This window comes from Cyprinodon tularosa, unplaced genomic scaffold, assembly GCF_016077235.1.
Source record: "Cyprinodon tularosa strain WSP-4 unplaced genomic scaffold, ASM1607723v1 ctg767, whole genome shotgun sequence".
Taxonomy (NCBI): Eukaryota; Metazoa; Chordata; class Actinopteri; order Cyprinodontiformes; family Cyprinodontidae; genus Cyprinodon; species Cyprinodon tularosa.
Window position 1 is genome coordinate 88,556 of NW_024039526.1, and position 23,793 is coordinate 112,348.

The following is a 23,793-nucleotide window of genomic DNA, read 5'->3' on the forward strand; positions in this document are numbered from 1 at the left end:
CGGTTTATTAATTAATTTGTTTTGTTTCAAGAAAGTTACAAGTTATTTTTTTTTCTTTTCTCCATCTGTAGCCTGTCCTGTCTTACCAGGCATCTACCACTGTGAGGCACTATGAGGAGGCTGCTTTGCTAGCATGGGACACAAGATGGACAAATACATATAAATATAGTGAAAGAAAAACAGCAACATGCAGCAAACAACCTGTATTTTTTTACTCATTTGTACAGTACTCATAGTAAGCCCACAAATGGATTGGTCACAAATCGATCACTGATGTCTGAACTCAAAGCCGACTGAGAACTGAAACCTTCCTACACGATGTTGCGATATCTATAATCGACTAAAACTCCCAAGTAATCCCCTATCCTGCCAAACTCCAGCACCCAACAGCTGCACGTCTCCAACCAGTTTTTAAAAGAGGGGAAGGAGAAAAAAAACAAAACATTTTTGGCTTTTCTGCTGTATTTAATTGTGACTGGCTGGGAATATGTTACATAGATGTTGGTACAGGTTTGTTGAGATGAGTCTGGCCTTGTACTGCCCAGTGCCTGTTAGCATTAATGGTAGCGCTGAGAGCCTGCAAAATCTTCTTCATTTAAAAAAAGCAAAACTAAAAGCACTGTGTTTGAAAAAAAAAGCACTATCCCTTTTAAAACTTTGTTTTCCTAAAGTGCAAGTGGAGTATTAGTGCATTTTGTGATACTTTTTTAAAGATGGGAAGTAACTGAAAATATCTCAATATGAGGTAAAAGAATGAAAAGAGAAAGAAAAAAAAACTTAAATATTGACAATAGTCCCATGTTTCACTTATTTTTGTATTCAACACATGAAGATTTCTTTTAAGATATTGCTCTGATGTTTTTAAGTGAGGTTGTGTTAAAAAGGAAGAAGGAGTTGATCTCTTAAATCAGTAAACAAATCTTTTGGTGTCTTCATTTAAAAATCCAAACGAGCTTCTCCTGAAGAGTGAAGCTAATCAGAGTTCCCATTGCTGGATGATGAGCATCTTTAGCTGGCTTTTTAATGACATCCTGGACAGACTGTATTGTGTATCGTTTAGACCTGGGGACAATTAAGAGACAACGATTGATCTAATGGTCAAATTGTTCGGTTTGTGGGATGAAGCCAAATGGGTAAAATATGTTACAGGTCTTCAAGCCAAAAATGTTCCTTTCCTCATAATCAAAGTTTTCTATTTTTGAAACCCTATTTATGTTAAATAAAAACTCCCCCATTACTTTGGTTACATCCTACTTTCATCGTATAAAGACACTTATTGGATCAATGAAATGATGATAAAACATTTGTGGTGTTAAACTGAAAGTGGGACAAATAAAATAAACCCTAAAATGGCTTGAGACATTAGCACGATGTAAAGGAGCTCTGCACTCCTTCCCTGCAGCTACTTTTTAAACGCAGGTGAAACTAACTTGTTTTTTTTATATATAATGATTACTGTACTAAATTAATTGACATGTTATTGTTTTAACATTGTCTTATTTTTGGGGGGAATTAAGCAGCGACTGTGTCTTTTTTTGCAAAAATGTAAAAACGTACATATATATTTTTTATTCATTTGTTTAAGAAGCCTATATATTAATCTGTTTAAGCAAATATAAAAAATTATGAAAAGAGATCAGGAAAAAAAATCTGGATCTTTATATCGTTATTAAATAAACTACACATGAACACACTTATTATGTGTAAATAAAACATACATCCAGAACTTTTCATCCTTATTTATTTATTTTTTAAGCCTTCAAATTTAGAGAATAGAGGCTCATTTGCAACTGTTTTTTACTCCAATACAACAACTGAAAGGGTTGAAATAGGCTTATAAAATTGTGTTTCCACACACAGTAACTACCAGTAAAAAAGTAATGCAGTGTATCAATATATAAAATAGTGTATGTCTCCCAACATGAGCATTTCTTTTTAGCATTTTAAAATTTTTCAAAAGCCTTTGCATAAACTGATTTAAATTAAGTTATCTTTTTTTAAATACTAGATTTCTCTTTGGCTTCGGCCCTTTTAGCTTCAGCCTCCAGGACTAACTCATCAGATTTTTCTCTTAATGAAGACACCAAAACAATAATGTGCTGCAGGTAAGATATGAAACTCTTACAACCTTCTAACATAGCTCCACTTAAAACAAAATTGTGAGCCGTCTCTTTAACATGAGTGTAACATGAGCCCCCTGCACAGTTTGGTGCACAGTTCCCTTTATAGCATAGCTTATTATACATGTATATTAAATAGTTGGGTTTTTATTTACCACCACTTCTAAATTTGAAACAGATCACTTAAAGTTTGTCACATCACCTGAAAGAGCCAAATCTCGTCTTGTTTTGGTGTCCGGTTCATGCGGTAGATCTGTAAAGCTGAAACCATGATTATTCAGACAAAGTATTTTCCTCCTGCACTGTGATTAAAAAAAAGATGCTGATTGTGAAATTGAGATATTGGGTTCTTAATCCCCGCCCCCACCGCGTGCACTGCCAGCCGTGTGTCCTGTATGCTTTGTTTCTGTCTGTCCACGTGGATTTGGACTGCTGCATCACTGGCCGCTGTCCTTGTTTCTCTGTGTGCCGCAGGAGAAGTGAGGGACTGAGCTCCTCTCCAAAGACAGTGTGTCTGGAGACTCTTTAGATGTAGCTGCTGTGTGTGCGGAGCCGTGGTTATGTCATTGCCACTTTGTTCCGACTTTTATCTGTTAGCTTCCACTGATGATGCATGTTTGGCAGTGTCTTTGTGTTTTGTCCCCTCTGATGCACTTGGCCTGAGCAGTCTCTGTGTGTACTGTACTGTAGCAGCGTCTCGTCTCTCGCTCTTTCATCTGCCATATGCCTTTTATTTTCCCTCTCTCAGTTTACATCCTAATTCATACCCATCCATCCGTTTCCACCGTTCTCACAATTTCTGTCACACTCGTCCCCCCCATACCACCTCCACCACCACCATTTTGTATGTCACCAAGACAACCTGCTCTCGTATGGCTGCACACTATTAAGAAAAAAGAAAAAAAAGCATTACACTTTAATGAAGAGCAGCTATTTAAAGCAAGTTTTTGGTAGCATGATGTGGCTGTGCATGTACCGGTCCTCTTTTTTAACATTCGTATTCTCCCTGTGTAGCTCACCCCAACGTTCAAGTTTCCGGACACCAAGCTGTGAGTTGAAGGGGAGCAGCCGATGCGAGTGTGTTTGCGAGGGTTGAATTAGTGCACATAGCAGAGGGAAAACCATAAAAAAGAGGGAGAAAGGGCCAAGCGGCGTTATTCTGACATTTATATCTCACTCTGTACACCTTCTGCTCCTGCACTGCCCCCAAGATGAATCCCTAACTCACAGCCAAAAGGTAACTTGTGGTCACACATCACTGGCTAAACAGGACCTGTATATCAATCCTGTTTGGAGAGAGGTCAGACAGTAAGGTCAGGTCTAATTCCTGGCCTCCATCTAACTGATCTTGTCCTGTAGGTACTGTTATGTTTAGAGCTCTGTAGCCCGTTAGTATTACCATTAATGAGAATTTCTACTGATTAAGGTGAAGAAAATGAATGGGATTTGATAATGAGTGACAAAATGTAGAGAAAAAAAATAAACTGTTCCAGCATACAATGCTTTGCCCATATTTGTGGTCAGAGTATAGCTTGTTGTTGAAAATGTGATACTGTTTCGAATTTCAAAGCAATATTATATTCATGATATTAAATAATACAAAGACTAAAGAAACCCTCTCAAGTTGGTTGTCAGCATTGATTTTCTTTACATGGCTGAGCAGTTAAAAACAGACACATTACACCAGCTGTTCAAAATCAAAAGTGACATTACAAGATGGTAATTATTTTACAATTGAGCTTTCATTGTTTTCCCTGCTGAACAAGATTAGTGGATGGTGCAACTTCTAATCTAAACAAACGATTAGCCCCGTTTGTGCCTCTCATGTACTTTATTATTTTCAAGTTGCGGAACTGAGTTCCTGCGGATCTTTGAAAAGAGAAAAAAAAAGGAAAGGAAAGCGAAGATTAGTATTGCTGTGTTTCTCTTGTTGGCATTCAAAGAGCAGTTAAAATGCAACAAGCACGAACAAAGCATTTACGTGTAAAGCTGTTGTTTTAAGGGCTCACAGAAAATGAATTTAATGAGAAAACTTCACATTATAAACTACCTTTATACAGTTTTGTTTTGCTTTTTCCATGTGCTCTGTTAAGATGTAAAAAAATGTACACTTATTTATATCTAATCTCTGTAACAACTTAAATGAAGTTTTAGCTCACGAAACGAGTCTAAAATCGTGGAGCAGCAGAAGGAACACTTTCCTTTAAGGATCGTGGAGGCTGCTTAAAACAACACGCTGTGTTTTAAAAAGATATAAAGATATATTCTAGGCTTTCTGAACATTTAGCTTGCTACTACGCACAGCTCTGCTACTTTCCACCCATCCCACTGCAACAGTAGAAATTCACTCCAAATTTGAGAATTGAAAATACTAATGCATGTTGCATCTTTCCAATTTAAACTCCTTAAAAAAAACAAGAAAAGAAACAAAAAGATTAGTTGTAATAACTTAAATATTTAAAGTGCCAAAATGTAAAAAAGGTGTCTAAATCATGAGAGTTTGATGCCAAACAGTAAAATAAAGAAATAGGCTAAACAGTAAGAAACTGATTTTTTTTTTTTTTACTTTCCTAAGTGTAACACTGAGTCATGATGTTACATACAGTAAATTATCAATGTAAGCTTTATTATGTTGTTAATTTATTAAGTTTGTGCTATTGATTGATTTATTTTTTAATAGAAAAACCCAACAACCACAAGGTCTTGACATTAGGAGTTTGCTAATATTGTTAAATATATGAGGACATAATTGCTGGTACCCCTTTTTTAACAAAAGCAAAAAACCCAATGGTCACTATAGGAGGCTATGAGACCATCTCAAAGCAGTGTGGTGTTTCTGTCACTACAGTTGCACATATTAATAAAAAATTTAAGATGTAGTCTACCTCCATGGAAGTGGCCACAGGAAGAAGTTATGACAAAGAGACAAATAATATAATTGGCAACGAAAGAAACTAGTAAAACGTCCAAAGAAATTAATGGTGAACTTCAAGTTCAACTTTGTTTGAGCCAAATATGAATATAAAAAATTGAATATAAATCATGAAAAATCCAGACTGGAATTTGCCAAACTATACATTGACAGGCCACAGACCCTCTGGGAGAAGGTCACATGATATCAGATGATAACAGATGAGATCAAATCTAACTTTCTGCCAAGGCACATTGGGTCTGTGTTCACATATGTTCACAAAGATGAAGCATATAAAAAAAAATAACACTGGTCCTACTGGGAAACACGGAGGAGGCTCTGTTATGCTGTGGGTCCACTTTGATTCATCTGGCACTGGGTGTCTTGAATATCTGCAGAGTGCAATGGAATCTCCAGAATATCAAGGAGTTTTAATGAGAATGTGCTGCCCAGTGTCAGAAAGCATGGTCTCAGTCGCACGTCACGGGTCTTCAACAGGATAATGACCTAAAGCACACAGCTAAAAATGGGATTATTCTGAAGAGACCTTCTATGAGCCCAACTTAAATCCAACTGGGCATCTTTGAAAGGAGCTGAAACATGTCATCCAAAAAAGGTAGCCTTGAAACAACAACTGTAGAAGTTTACTCACGAGTACTGGGACAAAATACCTGCTGAGAGGAGCAGAAGTTAACTGGCATTTACAGGAAGCATTTGATTACAAAATATGAAGTTAAGGGTACCATTTTTGTCCAGCCCTGTTTCATTAGTTTTTTCTGGTTGTCTTGCTAACCGTACTATTGAAGAATAGACGAAAAGCATTGTCGGACTGTCATTTTCATTTAATTTTTAATTAGTACTTTTGTCAGATTCAAATTATTTCTTTGGCCATTGTGTTTTTTGTTTAGTTTTTTTTTTTGTTTATTAAATGAGGGGTACCAGCAATTTTGTACAAGTGTGTGCCTATCCACATTCATGCACACACACACACACACATATATGTATGTGTATGTTTATATATATATATATATATAAACATATATATATATACATGTACATACATACATACATATATGTACGTACGTACATATATGCATACATAGATATTAAAACTGATTTTAATAACCTTTATAAAATAGTCTCAAAGGCTTTAGAAAACTAGTTTCAAGGATGATTTAATTATTATGAATTATGATAATAAGGTTTCCTTTGAATTTTGGTGCAGCATCTTCTCTTCATCTTCTCAGCATCTGCAGGTTCACTTTGGCTGGTGTTGAAACTGTATTACTTATATTACACAGCAAATCTCCCAAAATAACTTTAGCTGAGGAAAACCATACCAAAATATTGCAGGAATTCAACTTAAACAGACCAACAAATAGTAATGAAGAAAATGATATGAGTTGTCACAAGGGACTAATCATCCAATCAAAGGTTGAATTGTGAGAACTACATCACATTAGACAGCCAATCATAAAGGCTGGCCTCTGCATGCTCTATTAATGTACCAGAGATCTCTCAGTTCTAAACAATCTATTTCTATAGTCCGTATAACTGCCTCAGTACTGAGAGTGTTATTGTCATTTGATGCTAGAATTATAAACATAACAATTTTCATTTTATTATTATATTAAAGTACTTTTCTATTAAATAAAATCAGACTTAAACAATCTTAGATTTTTCTCATGTGAGAAGAGTGTTTAAATAAACCATTAATTAACCATAAGGACATGAAATCCCGAAGCTTTGAGGACTGTCTCACTAACGGTGGAAATAAGAGTTTTGTACGACGAAATATGACCATTGTGTTAAAGTCACATGGGAAATAGAGCTCCTGCAGACGAAGCATAACCAAAGGTGTTTGCAAAGGGAGCAAATCTATCATACATTTAGATCAAACTAAGCTAAAATCAACCACTTTGCCAGATTTACATATGTAGCGTGTGTTTTTGGAGTCCCGCTGTAGCAGCTATTAGCTATTTAACATGGTTAAATTCACACTTCAGCATCTAAACCAGTTCTGCAAAGAGATGACCCTTCAGACCCTAAGGGTCTGAAATCAATCAAAACTGAAGCTAAATAAAATATTTCTGTCAAGTTCAGAAATCTGATAAAAAAACTGTATTTTGGTGGATTTTAGAGTGTGAGTTATTTTTTAAACTAAAAAGCAATAAAGGCGTATTTTAACAGACTGCTTAGTGCGTTCATCACCTTAATCGCTGCCCACAGCTCTTATTCTGAAAGGTTGCTGTGCTAGCAAACAGACAATAAGCTTTTCCAAAAAAGAAAATAGCATAAAAAAAATACTTATCAAACAGATTAAAAAAACTATTAGTACTTTAATTAAAAATAAAATAGATAATATGCGTTTATGATCACTTTTTTCACTCAGCTCATTACTTTTAAATGCAATGTTTCTCTCATAATATTTGTGTGGGAGAGTTCTGTATTTTTATTTATCTGTTCTGTAATGTTATCAGTTTGAATCGCTGTGAAAAAACAAAACACAACAACTTTTTTGTTCCCCCAAAAAACCCTGTTTAGTAACACATTTCCCCTCTAACAGTATATATCTTGTTTACAATCAAAGGTGCAAAAGACGAAGAATAAAAAGAAATAAATGAAAAACTGTGTAATGCCTTTGGTAATTTATGTGTAAACACTCAACATCAGAAAACAAGGTAAAGCTTAGCATAAAGAATATTTCAGCATACATTTCAGTGCTTATGTTTTAACATTTTGGTCTGTTGCTATTTATTTTTGCTACATATCCTTCCTTAATGTTTTGTAAAAACAGATTTGTTGGAATTCAGTTTCTGCCTTATGCTTTTACTTCTACTTTAGTCCTCCTGACCTTTGAGAAAATATTTTGTTTCTTTAAACTGTACATGTGAATAAACAACAGAGACTTAAACTGCATAGTTTCATGTTCTGACCACAGATTTTTAGCTCAAACACCATATTTACAATCCAAAATTTGGATAAAAACATCCCAGCTTATGATCATGACATTCTGTGTTTTCCGGTTCAGTCCTTTGTCAGCGTGAGTCTTCCCCAGTTTCACTCTCTCCTGATGGTAGCAGCAGCTTCCTAAGGATGGGTGCGTAGAACGGACCAAAGACTGTTCGGTTGAAGTGAACAATTTGCCCAAAGGCCGTCCCCAACTCTGCTAGCTCAGGACTCAACAGCCCGAGGGGGAAATGCAGCTCTGGACGCCTTTTACCCGAGCCGCCTTGCAGCATGGCCAGGAGGGAGCCCTGAACTCTCTCTCCTGCGTTGGGATGAGAAACAGAAGGAGGAAGGTCAGAACGGTGAGGCCATCATCAAAGTTTGAAGGCATGTCAACAGGGAAAAAGTGAAATGAAGTGCTATCTATTTTTTTCCCTTTACTTAAATGAAAAAGGTTGTTTGTGAGGCAAACTGTGAATCCCTAAACACAAGCTTTCAACGGCCTTTAACATTAATAATAAATCTAATTTAAAAGCACTTGTTAACCACTGTAGGTTTACAGTGCATCACAAGTTAAACACAATTTAAATGGGTCAAATGCTCTACAAGTGAACAAGTCATAGAAAAGCTGATCTAGATATGTAAAAAATGGGAAGCAAATCAGTAATTTTATCTTTAATGAATAAAATGGCTAAAAATACTGATGCAGAATAAATGAATAATATTTTAACCCGCGTATATGAAGGTTAATCTCCCTGTGCTGCTGCATCAAGTTTGAACTATTTCATGATAAACAGGAACGAGGCTAAACGTCTTCTAGAAAACTTCAAGTCCAATTGCTTAAATAGAAATTGTCAAGCTTGACCATGACCTCGATGATAGAGAAGCTTCACAGATATGACAGAAAAAATGAAATACTTAAAGGTATAGTGGAGGATTTTCACAAATTTCTGAAAAGACCCACCCTCTCCCTTTAACAAAAAAAATGCACATGCACAACCTTGAACCTGCTCCCGAGAGGGAACGCTTGGTAAACGTGTGCAACAGCGTGCACAAGTTAATTTCTCCCTGTGCATGCTTTGTTTAAAACTGGGTGTTTGCATCGCTCAAACAAGCTTACTTTCCAAAATATTTGTAATTTCCACTGTCAGACTCACCACTGGTAAGTGAAAATGGGGACAAGCATGTAGGATGGCCTTACGTAAACATATCTCCAGAATGATTGACAGTTAGGAGGACAACTTATTTTTATGATCCACCCAGAAAAAGAACAACCTCCACTATACCTTTAATATGTTTATTTGATTTTTTTTTTCAAATATGCTATATTCAAATTCTAACTTCTGACTCGCTAAGTTTCTTTAGTTGTTATTCTAATGATTAAATATATCAAATATCAGTTATATGTTAATTACAAACTGGCATTTTTGGCCTTTGATATTATATAATCTGATGTGCAGATGAAATGTAAAAGTTACATAGAAGCAATGTTATTATTGGCTTTAAAAGGGAGTTACAAATTGCTATTGATGCCCAGTTCTGGGAAGAAAAAAAAACAGGAGTAAAAATAGTAGCAAATGGGATTTTGGTATTTTAGAAAGAGATGATAAAAACCTCAGTTTTATCACATTTTAAGTTGAGGAGGTTTGAGGTTCTCTAACATTTAGTTTTGTACAAACAGAAGCAAGAAGGATGAAACGAGTGGGAGTAAAAGTGCATAGCGATGGAAACAGATATTATGTTTTCAGGGAGATTGAGGAGATGAACATATAATTAATCTCTTTGAATTCGTCATCATGTGTTATGGTGTGTTTATGGGAGATGGAGTCAAAGCCTGCAGTCAGAAAGCAAAAGGCTGATTAATATTTAGGAGGAGATGGTTGGAGTTCTAATGTTTCTGTTCTACAAAGGATGATGTAAACTATCCAGGAATCATTCAAAGAGATCAAATGCTCAAATTTGATCTTTTCTTTGCTTTAAATTCGTCTATCTTATAATCAGAACATCTGCATTTTCCGCACCACACTTTGATTAAAGAGAAGCTGTGGAAAATAACTACTCTTGGAGTCCTGCCTGACCTATAAGTGTGCGAACCGGGTTGTTATTCTTCCACAGGTCAGATATTTGTCCTCTCAGCAGATCCTGGCTCTCCTGAGGCACCCCCCCTCCTCCCTGGGTGCTCTGAGCTTCTTTCACCTGCTGCAGCACTGCCTCTCCAAGCTCCAGTAGGGCCCTCTTGAGGTCGACTTCCCTGGAGCAGCAGAAACAAGAGTTAAACTCTGTACCAGCTCAAATGTATTGGGTCTCGCAGAGAATTATTATGCTTAATGTTTAATTAGGGATTAGAAGCTTCAAATATTTAAAAGTCAGTTATGATTGTAGGATGCATAAACCTGTTGGTCTGCAGTCATCCAATAATTATGACAAGGTTTCTCTTAAACAGAAAAAATTAGGTTAGCTGGATCTGTTCTGACAACCCAGTCGTCTCCTGTCACCCCCATTGGTGTCCATCTCATACGGTACCTGTTCTCCATGACAGACAGCACATACATCCCCCTGTCCTGATCTTACCTGGTGTGACTGCCTTCCAGCAGGGCAGTGATAGTTTGCCTGAGTTTACCTACAAACCCTTGTAGGGAGAAAATTACACCCCGACACAGAGTGCCAGTCAGGAGCAACACTGAAGCCTCCAGGACCAACATCTGGAGCCGCTGGCTCAAAGCGTCCAGGCGGGATCGGTCCATTAGCATGCTCTGCAAAACACAGGCACCTCATTGCCATGAGTAATTTCTCAAAGGGTTTCCTGGTCATGTACTATGACTTCATGAATATATATTCTAGTTTGTCACTCTGGTTGGACACAAATATTTTAATAATATATTATCAAGCCCTGTTAGCTTTATTTTATTTGTTTTTTACACTTTATTTTTGCTCTGATTGTTAGATTACAGATATCTTTTCTATATATTTATTATAACAAATTGAGTATGTATTTTAAATGCATACAGAGAATAAACTAATCTAAATTTATATATTTATGTGCAGGGATGTTAAGAGTAAATATTGTCAGACTCTCCTATTCCCAGTTCGGCTTTTTGATAAAATAAATAAATTAATTAAAATAAAAATCCTGTGTTTTTGAAACAAATTAATTAATAAATAAACATGAAATTAGAAGTTACACTGCACAGGTCCAATTTACGAAAACAGATCAAGATTTCCTGCGTGGAAAGTCCTCTTTGGTCTTTCATGAAGGTTACTTGGTAAATGTTGCGTTATTTGATGCTAAATCACAGCTTTCTCTGTGAGTTTTACTTAAAGGTCCCTTTAAATTAAAGCTGGTTGGACAGAAATGTTAGAGCAACCAAAAGCGCCAAATAGGTCAAATAAACTGGTAAAAAAAACTCGATAGATTCCCTTTCCAAACTAAACACATGTGCAGCATTACTGATGGTTGATAAGTGACTCCATCTGACAGTGCCGTGATGATACATGTAATTAAAGAGTTTGGAGCTGATGGTCTACATGAGCTGTGATGTCCTGTCACATGTGTTAACGTGCAGCAGGGTGAGGAGGAGCGTATGGAGCTACTGTATATTCCCACCTAATCAATAAAATATAACCCAGTGAAATAAAAGGAGCTGTGAGAGTTAATTTTGCAGGCTGGCACTACCTCTGGATATTTCTGGTCTTGTGGGTCCCAGTGGAGGAGACGCATGTAGGCGCGGTTTAGAATAGCCGTGGCACTAGGAAGAGCAGGCCTGTCAGAACCAGGAGAGTTGCACTGATCTTGGAGCGTCGCTGCCTCCTCGGATGCTGCCGCCTGAAGCCAAGCAGCTGTGTTGTCAAGAGAAGCTGAGAAAAAATGGGGAGATTCTGAAATTAAGTTCCAGTTAAATATTGCTCCAGAAACCGTTGATATATACAGGATCTTTTTTTTTTTACAGTGCAAAGGTGCAGAATATGCTTACTTGAAGTTCTAAAAATAGATTGTCTATAAGACATGATGGGAGCTGATATAAATGAACAAAGGCATCAGTCAGCAGAAAGGTACCGAAATCCACAGCATTGCATTGTATTTTCACTGTAAAGTTGTGGAAAATTAGTGCAAATTCAGTTATAGTGGAAACACCTAAACTTCTCAGAGCAGAGCTGAAGGAATCAAAGGAACTTCTGCCCAGCAGGTTATATATGAGGAAATATCTGGACTAAAGTGAAGCCTTTAACATGTCCATCTGAAATCTAAAGACCTGTGGCAGAAATGAGAAAAAAACATTTATTTTTTTTATTATGCTATATAATCCCCAAAAGGTTAGTTCTAATCCAACGTTCATTGCAGATCATGATCTTTTCTGCAACAGGAATCAGAGATGTTTTTTAAGGAGGATGGAATGATGAAGGGTTTCAGGTACCAGTAGGCTCTGACCAGTATGATCAAAGCTGACTGAGTAAACAAGATAGATGAGGGAAAATTTCATGGACGAAAGGTTAAGTTTTGAAATGAAAAAGCTAGATGGGGTTTATCTAGAAAATATCTGCGTAACCCGATAGATTGGAAGAAATGATTGCAGGGAAAAGCAGAACAAGATTAGGCTTCTACCAAAACAGTTGGAGAGCTGCAACCAATCCAAAGTGTTTTTAACTAAGCAATAGCTTTAGGGTGTGCACACACAACCAGGTCTTTGTTTTGTTCCAAGTTTGACAAATTTGTTTTGTTTTCTGCTGAATTTCAGAAAAAGATTATTTATTTATTTGTTGGAAATATTTTCATTTAAATTATATATCTTTTCCTCATACCGTAGATCACAAAAACCTGGTCATTAGGCAGACGAGGACTTCTGATAGTGACTTTAATATCCCTAGAGAAAAAGTCCTCTACCCACCTGGATGACTACGTAGAGGACTGACACCATACCATATATTTAGAGCAGAATAATAAGACCTGTCTCCTTTATCCTCAGAAGCCAGATGTTTGCAGGTGTTAACGTGTGTTAGCATTTTGATTATGGCCTAATGCTCTTAACAAAACCTGCTCGTGTTCTGGAAAGCCAATAAAACAATATAAGTGGAAGCTATTTTAAGAATAAGTAGCTTTAGCTTAACTTTAAATATCTGTGTGAGGATTTAATGTCAGGTTGTTCAATTTCTCACACAGAGCATTAGTAGATAAAACACTGGAGGATGGTGATTTAATGCGACAGAGGTCAGAATCTGTTTAATTGAATACTGAGACATTAAATTACCGTAAATGTTCTTCTCACAAAGTCACCTATGCCATCTGCATATATCTCTGTCATTGCTTAATTAAAACTGAAGAGCGAACCCCCTCCCCTTACCTGGGTGCTTGTCTAAGATCTGCTGATATTTGGCTCTCTCATACTGCACCGCCTGCTGCAGGAGATGAGGCCTCAGGCTCTGGATGGTGAAGTTAACCATGTCGGTCTTCATCAGCCCCAAAACGCGGAAGATGCCCCTGAAAGAAAAGGATGACACTTTGAATTTTTTACAGTGGCTTCCAAAGGTATTCGTATCTATAGCAGCTTTTCACATTTTGTAGCTTTATAGTGTATTGTTTTGGTATTTTAAAACCACCACTTAGTAGTGTATATTAAGACATCTAAGGAAAATAAATTAAGATATACAACCTTTTTAAGAAATAAAATCGAAAAGTGTGGAGGGTGTTTGCATTTAGCCCCCCATAGTATGAATCAACTAATGAAAATCTAAAGTAATTGCCTTCAGAAATGACTAGAGCACTGAATAAGTGAAGTAATCTGATTGCAATATGATCTCAGTATAAACAGAGCCGGCCTTATAAATTCAACACATAGTTTATATTATATGGAAATGTCCAGAAGAAAGCAACTATTAAAATGAAGACTTAAAGGTGCAGTGGAGGATGTTCTTTTTCTGGATGCATCATTAAAATAAGTGGTTCTCCTAAATGTCAATCATTCTGGGGATATGTTTCTGTGCATGCACAAGTTTAAGTGTATACGTATGTGTGGTGAGCCACGGTTTCCGACAGTCATAGAATCTCACCTTTCTCACCGCAGTTCTTTGAAAATGGCAGAGGGGCGTAAGAGAAAAAGAGTCCACTAAGTGTATGAGAAGAAGAGAAAGGCCTCAGAAGAGAGAAACAAGATCAGAGTGTTTTTGGGAGATTCTTTCAAGCGATGACGCACACTGAAAGCACCGGTCGGGCTTCCCACTGATGCCTCGGTTGTAGAGTTTCTACTCAACAGGTAAAAAGTTTGGCATGCTAATTGGAAAAATCCAATTCACATCACTGCTAGTAAAATAAGGAGAGATGGGCTCCTGCATCCTCTCAGTCGCATTTAATAGGCGTTTCCTCCCAGGAGCGGGTTCAGGGTTGTGCAAGTGCAGAGGGCAGATCTTTTTAAAAATGTGCAAAAATCCTCCACTATACCTTTAAGTAAAGATTGCATTTTCATACAGCATGAAGCCCAAAATAGAAGATGCATTAAACAAGTAAAACAACACTGGTCAGATGAGGATGAGATTTTGCCATCTGGCCTACATGCAAAAATCTAGGTATGATGACAAACTAGCACTGATCCTAAACCTGAGCTCATCATTGTGGTAAAACCTGTTGGTGGCAGCATCATGCTGTAAGGGGGACTGTTAGCCTAGTAGTCAAAGCAGTGAGCTTGTGCTCTCAGAAGGTTAAAGGTACCAAGTTTGATCCCCACAGCCTCCACTCTGGGTCCCTGAGCAAAACCCTTAACCCCACCCTGCTCCCCGGGTGCTGCACAATGGCAGCCGACTACTCCCTAAGGGGATGGGTTAAACGCAGAGATAAAATTTCTTAAGTGTGACATCAATAAAGGTCAATTATGGCTAGCAGCTGCCTAGCTAAAGTCCTGCAAACAGGAAGCCGGGTTCGTATCCAAGCTGGGGGCAATGAGCTGCCATTGTGGGTTCGTAGGCAAGACCCATCTCGCTAATGCCTGCTTTGGGGAGTGGTGGCCTAGTGGTTAGGGCATTGTGCTAGGAATCCTGAGGTTTTGAGTTCAAGCCCCACTCCCACACACTGCTACTCTGGCTTTCTGAGCAAGACCCTTAACTCCCACACTGCTCCCCGGGCGCCGCACAATGGCACTCCACTGCTCCCTAAGGGGATGGGTTAAATAGAGTTGATTTTGTTGCTCTGTACTTGTGACAGTGCAATTATAAAAGAAAAAAAAAAGAAAAAGGAATGCTTCGTTAAGCACAGCCACGTAGTTGCTCAGTGTAGACGGGATTATAGATGGAGCTAAAAAAAAAAGGTGGTTAAAAAAAAAAACTATGGGATAAAGTTTCACATTCTAGCAAGACAACAAGCCTAAAGAGAAAAACAACCAGAGCTTTAAATTAATCCGTGACAACCCTTAAAAACTGTTGCTCATCTAGTCTGACTAGTCTTAGTGATTTAAGCTAATCTTGTTCGCCTTCAGATGTGCAAACATACATTGAAATACTTAAAACCTAGAGCTGCAAACAAGGGTTATTCTGAGATATATAAATTCATACTACTCTTTATGGTTTTATTTGAAAAGAAACTTCAGCTCTACACATTATTCTATTATACTTTACATTTATGGACTGACTTGTTATAATCTATCAAATAAAATCAGTGCTTTTTATTGGGCTTACTCTAATCACATGCGAAAATGTTATGATATGAATTGCTGGATACAAACTTTATTTGTTAACATTGTTAGATTTTTGTGGAGTATTCAAATAAGTTTGATGGATCAGTCTTCTTACCGAAGAAGCTCGACGGGCTCCTTGAGGTCTCGCAGTGCCATGACCTCGGGGTCACGTACTGGAGCACATAAAGAGGCCATGGTGTTGATGACAAATCCAGCCAGCCTGTGGAGATCCAGAGCTCCATGTTGAACCTGCTGCTGGATCAAATCCATGTCCAGCACTTCGTCCAGCTGGGACCTCAACCGGACATGACCGGGCAAAAGCAGCGACTGAAGCATCTGAGAGGAAACAGAAGCTGTGTTGATCTCCTGTTACAGACCTTATTCTTTTATTTTTTTTTTTTACATCCATTATAAATCCTCTCCAGGTCTCTGAACAGTATTGAACTAAAAGTGAGAAGAAATGTGCTGTCACTCCCTGCCTCATGAAAGGCTTTTACACAGATCACTTAATTAGGTTGGGCAAACAGATTTTTATCATTTTAATGCTAACGTTATCTGATTTAATCGGGTTCTACAGGTTTGCAGGCTGCTTTTTTTTTCAGGCTGCATTCCTGGAAACCTAAAATAAATTTTTGTTTAGACTGGGCTTCTTTTTTCCACTTTCATTAGAGGGAATTTTTTTTATCTTTTTTCCTTTCATTTGACTGTATGATCTGGTTGACTTGTCTCTGTAAAGTGCCTTGAGATGACATGTGTTGTGAACTGGCGCTATTTAAATGAAAGGGATAATTGACTTTTTTGTGGAAAGAAAACCTACAGTTTTGACCTCCTGCAGGAGGATAACTGCTTGGCTGTAGTTTGGAGGATCGCTGCTCAGTTGTTCCTGAAGGCTGTCCCAAAATGCCCGGTGAACGACGTCTGTCACTCTGCCCTCCAAGCTAAAACAGAAGCAGTCGTTTAATTTAAGTAAACAGTTTGATTTATGAAGCTGTAACCGGTTACATGTCTGTCTTGCCTGTCAGTGGGAGGGCTCCTTGGTTTGATGCAGAAGTCTCCATTCACCACAATCTCATGAGCGAGGCTCAGGTTGGAAACACAGTTTTCCAGCTCCATCAGACAAGATAATGAGGATGTGGGTGGACTCCCTGAACCCACATGCACATCACACACACATATATATAATTAAACTTCTATGGTGGTAATAATTCAATTATTAATAGGGTTGGAACGCATCAGAAGACAGGAGCTGTTCTAAAAAAGCTTCACATACCTGCAGGAGAGTCGAGTTTTTCCAGACTGGGAAGGTCAGCTGGGGAATCATCAGAGGGCACCTCTCTCCGACTGGACATGTCTGCAGTAGCCAACACTTCTTTTCCTCGTTAACTATATATAACACACAAGGTGTTTGTCTTTTATATATGTATATATATATATTAGGATTGTCACGATACTAAACTCCTCAACTCGATACCGATACTAAGGAAAATATTCAATACCATTTTCGATACCACAAGGATAAAAACAAAGACTCCAAAATTCTACAGAAATATTTTCATTAATAAATTAAATACAATAAATAAATACAATAAACAATAAGAACAATATTTTGAGGTTGTATGCTGTGCACAATATTAAGCGAGCTTGATAAAAAAAACTTAAAAAATTAAAACTAAGTGTTCCTTCCTTGGCTATGCTTTACACAGATAACAATGATGCTAGCCAAACCGGTTAAGAAACAAAAATTATTCTCAGCAGCTGCAATTGGGCTCTTACAAAAAAAAAGTCTGAAAAGTGCACAGAATTATTCAATCACACAGTGTTCAGAAAGTGCATTTTCCTCTATTCTGCATATATATATATATATATATATATGTGTATATATATATATATATATATATATATATATATATATATATATATATATATATATATATATATATATATATACACACATATACATACATATATATGTATATATACATATATATGTATATATATATAAAAACTGTTTTCTCACCCCTCGTGGGGTGGTATGTGTCATCCTCAAGCTCGGGTCCTCTACCAGAGGCCTGGGAGTTTGAGGGTTCTGCGCAGTATCTTATATATCTCATATATATATATATATATATATATATATATATATATATATATATATATATATATATATCTCATATATATATATATCTCATATATATATATATCTCATATATATATATATATATCTCATATATATATATATATATATATATATATATATATATATATATATACACACACACACACACACACCATCTTTAAAGTTCATTTTTTAAAGCTCAATTCTGTTTTTTTATTAAAAAAATGGAATTGTAAAAATTATCTTAAAAGATGGCAAAGCTCAATTTATATAATATTGTAATGTTATACCTTTATTTGCATAAACATGTAGATTTTAACCATTTACCAACTAACATGTATCTCAATTTAAAGATTAATAGTTTTTTTTTGTATTATCTAGAATGGCCCTCGTCTATTTCTATCTTAAAATTTCCAAAATGTAATAAAGTTACAGAGAATTTACAAACAAAATAAAAGAACACTCCAATATCTCAGCACGGAATTAATTATTAAACGTTTCAGTAATTAACTCACCAGGTGTTGACTTTTAAATGACTTGATAAGTGAAACGTCAGTGAATCTCTCAGGCGTTTAAACGACGATTCCATCACCGTCAAGTTCAAACCTGGACCGTACCATTCCTATTTAAATGGGCGGGGGTGTAAAAAAATGTATATTTGTTGGCGGTTTGACCTGATTTTAACATACATTCGCTGTTCGGTTAAAATATATATAAAAAAGGTTTACTTCGTGCAAATATGTTTATTTGAAAAAGAAATGCCTCAGATACTCGTATTTCATTTTAGTTTGGTCCAATATCAAATCAAAACAAAGGGTGTGTCTGTCGCGGAACTTCCTGTTGATTCTATTGTAGACACCCTTTTCTGTTGTTTTTCTTTAAAAACAGTGGAAACAAAAAGGAAAGCTGTCGATAATTTTTACAACGCTCCTTTTGTATAACGCAGTTACTTACTAGAAAAACCGGGTTTCCGGCTAAGCCCCAGCCTGAAAAAAGATCGAGAAAAAGTCCCGTCTTTATAGATAGACCTGGTTCAGCCTTGTTTTAATATATTAAACTAGATATTATAATTATTTATATTAATATCATTAATTATATACGCATTTAATTATATATATTTTTTTTATTTCCAATACTCTTAACAGAATAATTTCATGTCCTTTGTTCTTTTTAATGTTTTACATTTGTGATAAGCATATTTTTGAACAAACAAAACAAAAAAAATCCAACCCACCCATTATTCATTAATTTTATTTAAAAAAAAAAAAATGTTAATTTCAAGCATGTATTTAGTTTAGTATCAATTAATAAAATGTAGAGAAAATCCAAAACCCATAAAAATGTATTTTATTCATAAAGAGCAGAGCAAACGAATATCATAGACGTGCATGTATTTAATAGTTGGTCACAGATTTTTTTTTTTTTATTTGATGTATTGCTGCATTCATGGCCTGAATTTGATCAGCAAACCATTGTGTAGGGGTGATAAGGAGACCAGGTTGTTTAAATAGCACTTTATACTCAGCAACATTTTAAGGTCAATTTTCATCTTGATCATAATCCCTAGAATTTGTATGGCGGCTAAAAATATGTGAGTTTACTCCCCTGACAAGTACACTCTGGTGGAATGGTCATTTGTATCAGTCATCCGACTTTACGTCATGCTTCATCCCAGGCGGGGTCGTGAGGGTTGCTGGTGCCTATCTAGAGGTGGGGTCCACCCTGGACAGGTTACCAGTCCATCGCAGGGCAACAGAGAGAGAGAGAAAAAAAAAACATTCACAAACACTCACACCTAAGGAGAATTTAGAGAAGCCAATTAAGCTAACAGTCATGTTTTTGGACTGAGGGAGGAAGCTGGAGAGAACCCACACATGCATAGAGAAACAGGTTAACTCCATGCAGAAAGTACCCCGGCCGGAAATCGAACCTGAAACCTTCTAGCTGCAAAGCAGCAGTGCTACCCTCTGCCCTACTAACCAGCCCAACATGTGGGACAATTGATGGAATTATCCATGAAGTGCTGACACTTTTTGTTAGACGTCTGCTTTAAGCAAAATTGATAATCTGTAAGAAAAAAGGACTTCAGAGAAGTGTGCTGCAGAAATGATTTAGGCACAAAAATATAAAGCAAACCAAGACAAAACTCTTCTGCAAATTATTTATAACTGCAAAACATGTAAAACCATTTTCATAAATACAAGCTTTTGACAAAGAATTATCTAAAAAAGTTCATTTTCTATCACACAAAGAAAACTTTTTTTTTGTTAAAAAAGACGTGAAATAAAGGAACGCAATGGCATTTTATAAATTTGCATATATCAAAATATTAAAATGGTATTAACAATTTCTTAAAATAAAATAAATGAACTGCTTTACATGGACAAACTTGCATTGTTAAACAATTGCACACCACAACATATTGTGCATAAAGATGACCAAAATAAAAAGATAAATCAGGTTTTGTCAAGAGCAGCAAACCATTTTGTTCCTTGTATAAATTAGTGTCTTTGGAACCTGAGTCAGAAAATTAATGCCATATCTTAATAATTCTGAAAAAGATCATTTGTAAGTATTTTAAACCCACCCACTGAAAGGAAAAATGACACAAAAGAGGCTCCTAAAATTGTTTTTTTTCCCCCTCTGCATTCATTCCAGTTTTGCTCTTTGATAGCTGTGGGCTGTTTTTTGTTAGACAAAGTAAAAAGGAGCCCCTCTATTGAATAAAAACAGAAAAAAAAACATAACACCAATGATTAAATGCAATCTTCTGTTCTCAGACTCTCAGCCATCTCTTTCTTTCACACACCAACAAAACTGTACAAAACATGAACTTTATAATAAATTCAGACTTCACCCGTGCTTATCACAATGCCACAGATGAGCACAGATTGTGCTGCAGCGTGAGCAAACCCAGGCACAACTGAACAGGTAGGGTACTCCAGCACTGCTTACTTTTACATCTGTTCTCTTTTGTAAACTGGTTTTTATTTTTCCCGTTTCAGGCTTGGTGTTGTGGAGCAAAATCCTGGTTTACTGAATAAAGTATAGCTAATGGTGGTAACGTAACACTGATCAGGTGGGTTTTCTTACTCGTACAGATTAACCAGCACTTTTTAGCTTCCTGACAGTACATTAGAAATGCTAGGCATTTTTAGTTTGTTTTTGAAGTTGCGTGATTTGACCTTAACCACAACTTTTCAAATCTAAGCACTAAATGACCCTGTAAGGCTCTTTTTTTTAAATCCACGCCTGCAGAAATATGACAAAATGACTCCGATTACTACAGGCTGGTGAAATAGAAGCAGGATGAGTTCATTTGTGTTGATAGAGGAAGTGGTCCAGTAGTGCTGAGAAGTCCGAGTTACTGAGCAATCAGTGCTGCTAGTGCCGTCACCTCAACTCACACACAACACTTGCTATGAGTCTTTGAGCATGTTGATGCGTGCAAATATCTTAAGTGCAGGTCCCAGTTTAATGTTCATAGTGCTCATTAGGTGGTCCTCTTTCAACAGGAGCAATGCCTGTCCGTCGATCTCCTGAGAGCGAAACTCGTCAGCAATCTCTTGACAACCTGAGCAAACAGAAAGGAATTGCGTTAAAAAACAAGATTCGTGGATGCACAGCTTTGGGAATCAGCCCGTTTATAAACACTACCAACCTGGGAGAGAACAGATGAACTCATAAACCTCTTCTACGTTCCACTTGGTGGGGTCATTGGGCATGAAGCGATCGCCGATTGAGGGTACATCTCTTGCGCCACAGCTCTCTTGCTCTGAGGACTTGCTTGCTTGTCGATGGACGGGGACCTGGGCTGAGGTCGGAGCGGGAGCGCGGGGTCCTGAGCTGGCTGCTGACATGGGAGATGGTGGCTCTTCATAGCTGGACATGTCTGAACACGGGCTGGACTCCTCCTGACTGGGCTGAGAGGCATGTGGCGAGGATATAGAGCCTCCCTGAGGCTGCTGAGGTGACAGGGACATTTTCTGAGAAGGAAACAGAAAAAATCATATTGAGACTTTAACTGATGAAGGCCACTGGGGAAAAAAATGATTTAATTCTTACAACTGTTTCAATAAGTTATCAAACAACTTTTGGAGGTTTCTGAATCAAATGGTGCAGCCATTCAGTTCTAATGACATGAGGCATAAGCATGTCATACACCGAATGTGAAAGATGAATTAATGGAAAGGATATACAACAAGTTATGCAAAGTCAAAATTCTTTGGAAGGTTCTGAACTCTTGTTATATTGTCACAGAATTTCAGCAATACTAAACCACTGCCTCTAGATTGACTTACAGTGTTTTATGCTCCCTATATAAGATGTGCAGCAGGCAGAAAATCCCAAGTAATTATTCAGGCTGCTCACCAATAAAGGTTGCCTTAGATCATAGAGCAGTCAATGATCCATATAGAGCGAGGGAATCAGGGCCACAGTTAGTCCAGGTTCATCAGCTTAACCAAGGAGTAAAAAGTATAAGAAATAACACCAAACAAACTTCTGAGCATCTTTACCTGCTTCTTTGCTTCTATACTGGAACGTCCATGAGACCTTTTACGCCACCGACTTGATTTATTCTTCTCAGGACGAAAAAGTCCAACCCGTTTTGTACAGCCCACGTTGTACCTGTTAAAAAACAAAGTCTCCAGTTAAATCTAGTTTTTATAGAATCTACATTACACTTTTCCTCTCAGCTTGATTATACATAGGGCCATTAGCTATATGTTTTTAAATTTGCTAATTGGCAGATTTTTTTTAAATGTATTTTACATACATTGCCTTAATATACATTTTCTTTAGCAAATTCCATGACCTTTTACTATATTTAGCTGGAATCATGGCCCTTTTCTCCTAGCAGAAAAGTCCATTTAGATCCTTTTGTTCTGTTATTTACACATGTTCTTTAAATGCAACAATCAGCTGTAAATCCTTGACACAGAAGGAGGGGGCTAAAATTATCTCACCTATATTTTGCCCCTAAAACCTTTAGGACAGATTCCAAAAACGTTATCCACTATGAAGCCTGTAAATGCTTTCCAGGCACTGGAGGAGAGCCTGAAACTAACCGTATTGGCGATATGTGTGGGGGTCATGGGATCACAGATTGCATGAATAATTGAAGTCTAAATGTAACTTTTCAAAATCCAATACCAAAAACGGCCAGAAGATGGCAAAAGAGCATCTATATCTATTGTGAATGAGAGGTCGTGTTCAGTTAGGAAAGCACAAACCCTTATTTCCAACTCGCATACACGATCAGTTATTGACGCATGTAAATCAGCTGTTGCCGTAGCTCCTTGCAAACGTGAACAGCACCCGACCCCTTCTTCTTCTGTTTCGCCAATACGGTTAGTTTCAGAGCGCTCCTTCGCTACCATTAGCTGAGAAACGCAAGAGGGATTTCGCATGTCTTTTTAAAATTTATTTACCGCCAATTTATTTGAATGATTTTTATTTATTTTTTTAACCCACGGGCGATCGCTACGGGGCCGGAATACGGTAATCCCTGCTAACCGTATTGCATGTTAAGTTCAAATAATTAATAAAAGAAATCTTAATTTTATTTAGATCTAATGTCAGAATGGTTTTGATACAGTGGTCAGTAAATGCTTTGGTCAGTAAATCCATACATAAAGGAAGGAATTTAAACACTTAATCAACTTACCTTTTTGCACAAACCACAGAGCAGAACCTCTTCGATCCCTTGAAGGTGTACGCAAAGTCCACGCAGCCGCAGTACTCACAGGTCAGCTTGGGTTCTTCTTTTTCTGTGCGGAAAGACAAAACAAACATTAGACACTAAAACTAGAGGTTGATTTTTGCAAAGGAGAGACTTAGTTGAAGGAAAGTGATTCCAAAATGTGAACATCAAACACTCAAAATAGAGCATACAAATAAAACATGTGTTCATGAAGTAAATATTTATAAAAAGTATTGTTCACATTAAATTTTCCTGATCTGATCTATGCAGCTGATGCTTGGTTCCAGTATGTGGAACACAGCACATGGAAAATGGATCTACAGTTTAAAAATGATTAG

At 37.0% G+C, this 23,793-nt stretch overlaps 3 protein-coding genes across 16 annotated transcripts in view; 1 reads left to right on the forward strand and 2 right to left on the reverse strand.

The window, feature by feature from the left end:
* Nucleotides 1-4,591, forward strand: part of anks1ab (ankyrin repeat and sterile alpha motif domain containing 1Ab) — a 74,036-nt gene extending 69,445 nt beyond the window's left edge. For 5 of the 9 annotated variants that reach the window (XM_038270550.1, XM_038270554.1, XM_038270553.1 and 2 more), the window contains one exon: nucleotides 3,135-4,591. In XM_038270550.1, coding sequence (XP_038126478.1) covers nucleotides 3,135-3,216 — 82 coding nt within the window. In that variant the 3' untranslated portion in view covers nucleotides 3,217-4,591. Of the gene's footprint in view, nucleotides 1-71 lie in introns of all 9 variants that reach the window. The other 4 variants (XR_005279429.1, XR_005279430.1, XM_038270552.1 and 1 more) reach the window with 1 other exon arrangement.
* A 2,954-nt stretch (nucleotides 4,592-7,545) lies between these two features.
* LOC119773559 (T-complex protein 11-like protein 1) lies at nucleotides 7,546-18,381 on the reverse strand. Its single transcript, XM_038270564.1, has 10 exons — nucleotides 18,267-18,381; nucleotides 16,906-17,018; nucleotides 16,651-16,780; nucleotides 16,453-16,573; nucleotides 15,751-15,971; nucleotides 13,317-13,453; nucleotides 11,654-11,835; nucleotides 10,552-10,733; nucleotides 10,059-10,231; nucleotides 7,546-8,302 (listed from the first exon to the last, which is right to left on the reverse strand). Exons 2-10 carry the CDS (start codon nucleotides 16,982-16,984, stop codon nucleotides 8,070-8,072), a joined length of 1,458 nt encoding a protein of 485 aa, XP_038126492.1. The 5' UTR covers nucleotides 16,985-17,018; nucleotides 18,267-18,381; the 3' UTR covers nucleotides 7,546-8,069.
* Nucleotides 18,382-20,758: 2,377 nt separating this feature from the next.
* The window catches only part of phc2b (polyhomeotic homolog 2b (Drosophila)), a 51,340-nt gene continuing 48,305 nt past the window's right edge, over nucleotides 20,759-23,793 (reverse strand). For all 6 annotated transcript variants that reach the window (XM_038270563.1, XM_038270562.1, XM_038270559.1 and 3 more), the window contains 4 exons: nucleotides 23,420-23,522; nucleotides 22,269-22,380; nucleotides 21,413-21,737; nucleotides 20,759-21,325 (listed from right to left, as the gene is read on the reverse strand). In XM_038270563.1, coding sequence (XP_038126491.1) covers nucleotides 21,171-21,325; nucleotides 21,413-21,737; nucleotides 22,269-22,380; nucleotides 23,420-23,522 — 695 coding nt within the window. In that variant the 3' untranslated portion in view covers nucleotides 20,759-21,170. The remainder of the gene's footprint in view (nucleotides 21,326-21,412; nucleotides 21,738-22,268; nucleotides 22,381-23,419; nucleotides 23,523-23,793) is intronic.

Excerpts from the sequence above, each read along its gene's own strand:
- LOC119773559 (XM_038270564.1), bottom strand. The coding sequence starts at position 16,984 with ATGTCCAGTCGGAGAGAGGTGCCCTCTGATGATTCCCCAGCTGACCTT. Across the intron at positions 11,836-13,316 it reads GATCTTAGACAAGCACCCAG|CTTCTCTTGACAACACAGCT; the intron begins GTAAGGGGAGGG and ends ATTTTTTCTCAG. Across the intron at positions 10,232-10,551 it reads CTGGAAGGCAGTCACACCAG|GGAAGTCGACCTCAAGAGGG; the intron begins GTAAGATCAGGA and ends CTGCTGCTCCAG.